Raw genomic sequence first — 4,043 nt, 5'->3', positions numbered from 1 at the left:
GGAATATTCCTAAAGTTTGGCCATTAATCGGTGAACAAATGCCCTTTGTCCTTACTTAAGTGGTCGTACCTGCTCACCCAAATATGGAAGTATCATCGCAATTTGCGAGGAATCTGTGCTATCCACTACTTTCACTCACACCTCACTCGCTACTTGTCGTCCAGTGAACTGTTTGCCAAAAGATCACCACCAGTTCACATTTGCCAGTACACACACTCTTATAAATCTATGAATCTAAAGTCTTGTATCCCAATATCTTCACACTGACACCCATGCTAGGTATGTACCAGTGCACCTGCTTAGAGGGTTATGAGGGGGTCAATTGCCAGGTGCCAACCCCAATTGACGCCTGTAGCGCAGCACCCTGCTTGAATGGAGGCACGTGCCAGAGTAGTTCTATTAATAGCACAGCGTACACGTGCGAGTGCCCGGAGGGATACGTGGGTACCAACTGCGAATCAATGGATTATTGTCAGAGCTCACCATGCGTTAATAACGGTAGGTAAAGGTGTAGTAACTAAGTATATGTATGCTCATGGAGCACCTTCGTGAGTAGCTCTATTAATAGCACAGCGTACACGTGCGAGTTCCAAGTGGAGGGATACTTTTTATGTAGTCGATATTTATATCAATGCCAGTGTAAAACTCTCTAATTCAGTCCGCAGGCATTAATATGAGATGTGTGATTCAAGCGGGTATGTGTATGCAGTATGACCGCATGCATACGTAAGGATGCATTGGTGGGTATGTAATCTATGGGTACGGCATGCATTTAGTTTATTGTTATTTAGTCGCTGTATATATCATTACCAGCGATTCTCTAGACTTATGTAGGTTGATATGAATATAAGGTGTGTGGTTTGAGCGCTGCCGTATGTAGGCTGCAGGATGACCACATTCATACGTATAGTTCCATTGGTAGGTATATATACTTGTTGTCAGTGGCCTATAAAAGTTTGTTTTTGCAAATCGTCCTGAACCTCATCTCTACCACATGAAACACTTTCCTTTTCCTCTAATTTTCATCTGCGACCCGAATTCTTTACAACTCAAAAATTCAGTTCGACCCAAAGATACTACAGGCTAAATTATGTACAAACCTTTTTTTTCAATCCGGACATTGCTCAGCGAAGATCCTCGACAGCGCAGATTACCTGAAAACTCCAATTTCATACAATTCGAAGCTCATACATACCAAGATCCTTTCATCCCAAATTTCTTGTAACCCAACTCCCATGCACCTATATTCTCCGCAAACCGAATTGCCTATAACCCAACCCCAAGATCCTTACCACCCTTAACACTGACACCGTTACTATGGCACGTGTATATCATGATTGACATGTGCATATCACACAGGCACATGCACCACAACCGACACAACTTTCACGTGCGACTGCGGCACAAATTGGTCGGGCAACACCTGCGCAGAAGCAGGTACGTAATCTCATACATTTCTATATTAACCTGAATAGAATCGTTTGTTTCACCTGATTTTATGTATATATATATATATATATATATGTATATATACAGGTATGTGTATATATATGTATGTATGTGTATATGTATATATGTATATATACGTGTATATGTATATATATATATATATGTCTATAGGTATATAGACATATATATAAATATATGTATATATGTATTTATAAATATGTCTGTATGTTTATATCTCCATATATATATATATATATTATTGTTATTATTATTATTATTATTATTATATATTATTATTATATATATATATATATATATATATATATATATATATATATATATATATATGTTTGTATGAATGTATGTATGTATATAAATATATGGGATCTACCTTTGATACATTTACATGGTGTGTATGTGTTGAATGTAGATCGACAAGCTACCTCTGAACTCCTAAACTCTATGCTCTAATCTTTAACCTAAATTATAGATATTTTTAATCCGGACTCGTAAACGTCCCTATCGTGGTGGTGTCTTGTTGTGGCAATTTGGGTCCAATTGCCTTAATAGTGTTTATACTTCTACTCGGATTGGTACTGTCTTGTAACACAGGCACTTGAGCGCTTACTTGTCAGGAATACGTAGCTCGGATATACATACCTACACATACTTACAGATTATATCTCAGATATCCTTGTTCGACACATTCACACACACACAAGTAACTTCTACTATCCATACCTACACAAACATAATCAAACTTCCTACATTAACAGAATTCAAGCTTCCCACACTTACATAGCTCTACTCAATTGAAAGTACATATACAACACTTGCACATACACACAATTGAATAGCATAGCCACACGGCCGTGCAACAAAGGAGGGGAGTGCTATGAAGTATATGATCTTCTGTACTCAGACAATGTCAAATTGCCCCATACACACATATATACACAACTTAATATAACATACGCATCCACATACACGCGATAAATCAATTATTACACACTCACACACACACCCTTATTCAGAAAAATTAACCCCTACACATATATAACAAAACACGATACGCATACACACCATATCTACACACCAAATCACCTCTAACACTCACGCACACACACACACTCCCTTATTCAGAAAAATTAACCCCTACACACATATAACAAAACACGATACGCATACACACTATATCTACACACCAAGTCACCTCTAACACTCACGCGCGTACACACACACTTCTCTCCAGTGGACCAGAGTTCACCATGTGTCACAGAGCCGTGCAAGAATGGGGGCGTGTGCTATGAAGTGACCTCAGTTAACCGGCAGCTGCTGTTTGGATGCGCGTGTGTGGGTCTGTGGACAGGTGATACATGCTCGTTCACGTACATGACGCTGGTGGAGGGTGATCTCAGCACGTTTGATGCAGTATGTATATATGTATGGATATATATTGATGTTCGTGTGTGTATATGTATGTAAACAAGCGTGTGTGGAGAAGTGTATACTGATTCACACACACACACATATACATATATATATATTCTTATTTTATTCTTATTCTTATTCTTATTCTTATTCTTATTCTTATTACTTTAATATATATTATGTATTATTATATTATTGTAAATATATGTATGTATATATGTACTCATGTGTAGTAAGTATGTACGCATGTGTGTCGAGGAGTATTGATATAGAAAAATTATATACATATTGTATATATATATATATGTAATTGTATATATATATATATATATATATATATATATATATATATATATATATATATATATATATAATAATATATATAGTATATATATATATATATATATATATATATATATATATATATCTCATAAATTGATAAACTCACCTTCTCCAATATGGCCAAAAGGGCAGGTGCGCCTGAGTTGTATGCTTTGCGTACTGCAGACTTGTCAGCTCGTGTCAGTTTGCTGCGCTCAAACTCCTCCGCCAACGCCTGAGACACACAATTTCGTTTAACGTTTATAAATCATTCTCCGTGGTTTTTAATTAACTTTATGTTCAATTACTCGCTTGAAGTTCAATATAGTTACGTCCCCAGGCAAGTGATATAATTAGACACAACGTTTGGGTATAGATATTTTGGGGCTATATACATATAATGTTAGCTGACATGCGGTTATATATATATATATATATATATATATGTATTAATAGCTGCCATGCGGCTTCGTACATGTATTTGTACATGTGTTTATACATGTATTTAAGTATGAAGACAGGAACAGAGTTGTATGGGCATGTAAACGTACGGATTGAGTAAAGATCGAAATGCAGGCTATCCCGTAATCCCCGAAACGTTGATGGGTTGTGTGTGACTGTAGACGTTTGCGTTTGTGGTTGTGTGGACATGCACTTAATTTGATTTCCAAGTGTCACGACACCGTGCAAACGGTATCAAAGTTCTTGTGCCGTCAGATATAGCTGCATTCAACCCTAAAACCCTAAAACCCTGTACCATACATCGTGTAAGAACCCACTTGACACGCGAGCATTATAGGGTTAACATGAATGTGTACCTACATGGTATGCATTTCAGGTCG

The 4,043-nt window shown here is 36.9% G+C and overlaps 1 protein-coding gene across 1 annotated transcript in view; it reads left to right on the top strand.

The window, feature by feature from the left end:
* Positions 1–2,880, top strand: part of SARC_08905 (hypothetical protein) — a gene marked incomplete at both ends in the record, with an annotated part of 6,232 nt that extends 3,352 nt beyond the window's left edge. Inside the window, 3 exons of the mRNA XM_014297095.1 lie at positions 280–498; positions 1,360–1,437; positions 2,702–2,880. Of these exons, the coding sequence (XP_014152570.1) occupies positions 280–498; positions 1,360–1,437; positions 2,702–2,880 (476 nt within the window). The remainder of the gene's footprint in view (positions 1–279; positions 499–1,359; positions 1,438–2,701) is intronic.
* Between the last annotated feature and the right edge of the window lie 1,163 nt (positions 2,881–4,043).

The sequence above is a fragment of the Sphaeroforma arctica genome, assembly GCF_001186125.1.
Source record: "Sphaeroforma arctica JP610 unplaced genomic scaffold supercont1.849, whole genome shotgun sequence".
NCBI classification, from domain to species: domain Eukaryota; class Ichthyosporea; order Ichthyophonida; genus Sphaeroforma; species Sphaeroforma arctica.
Note: the sequence above shows the minus strand (reverse complement) of the source record. Positions and strands in the feature narration are given on the sequence as shown.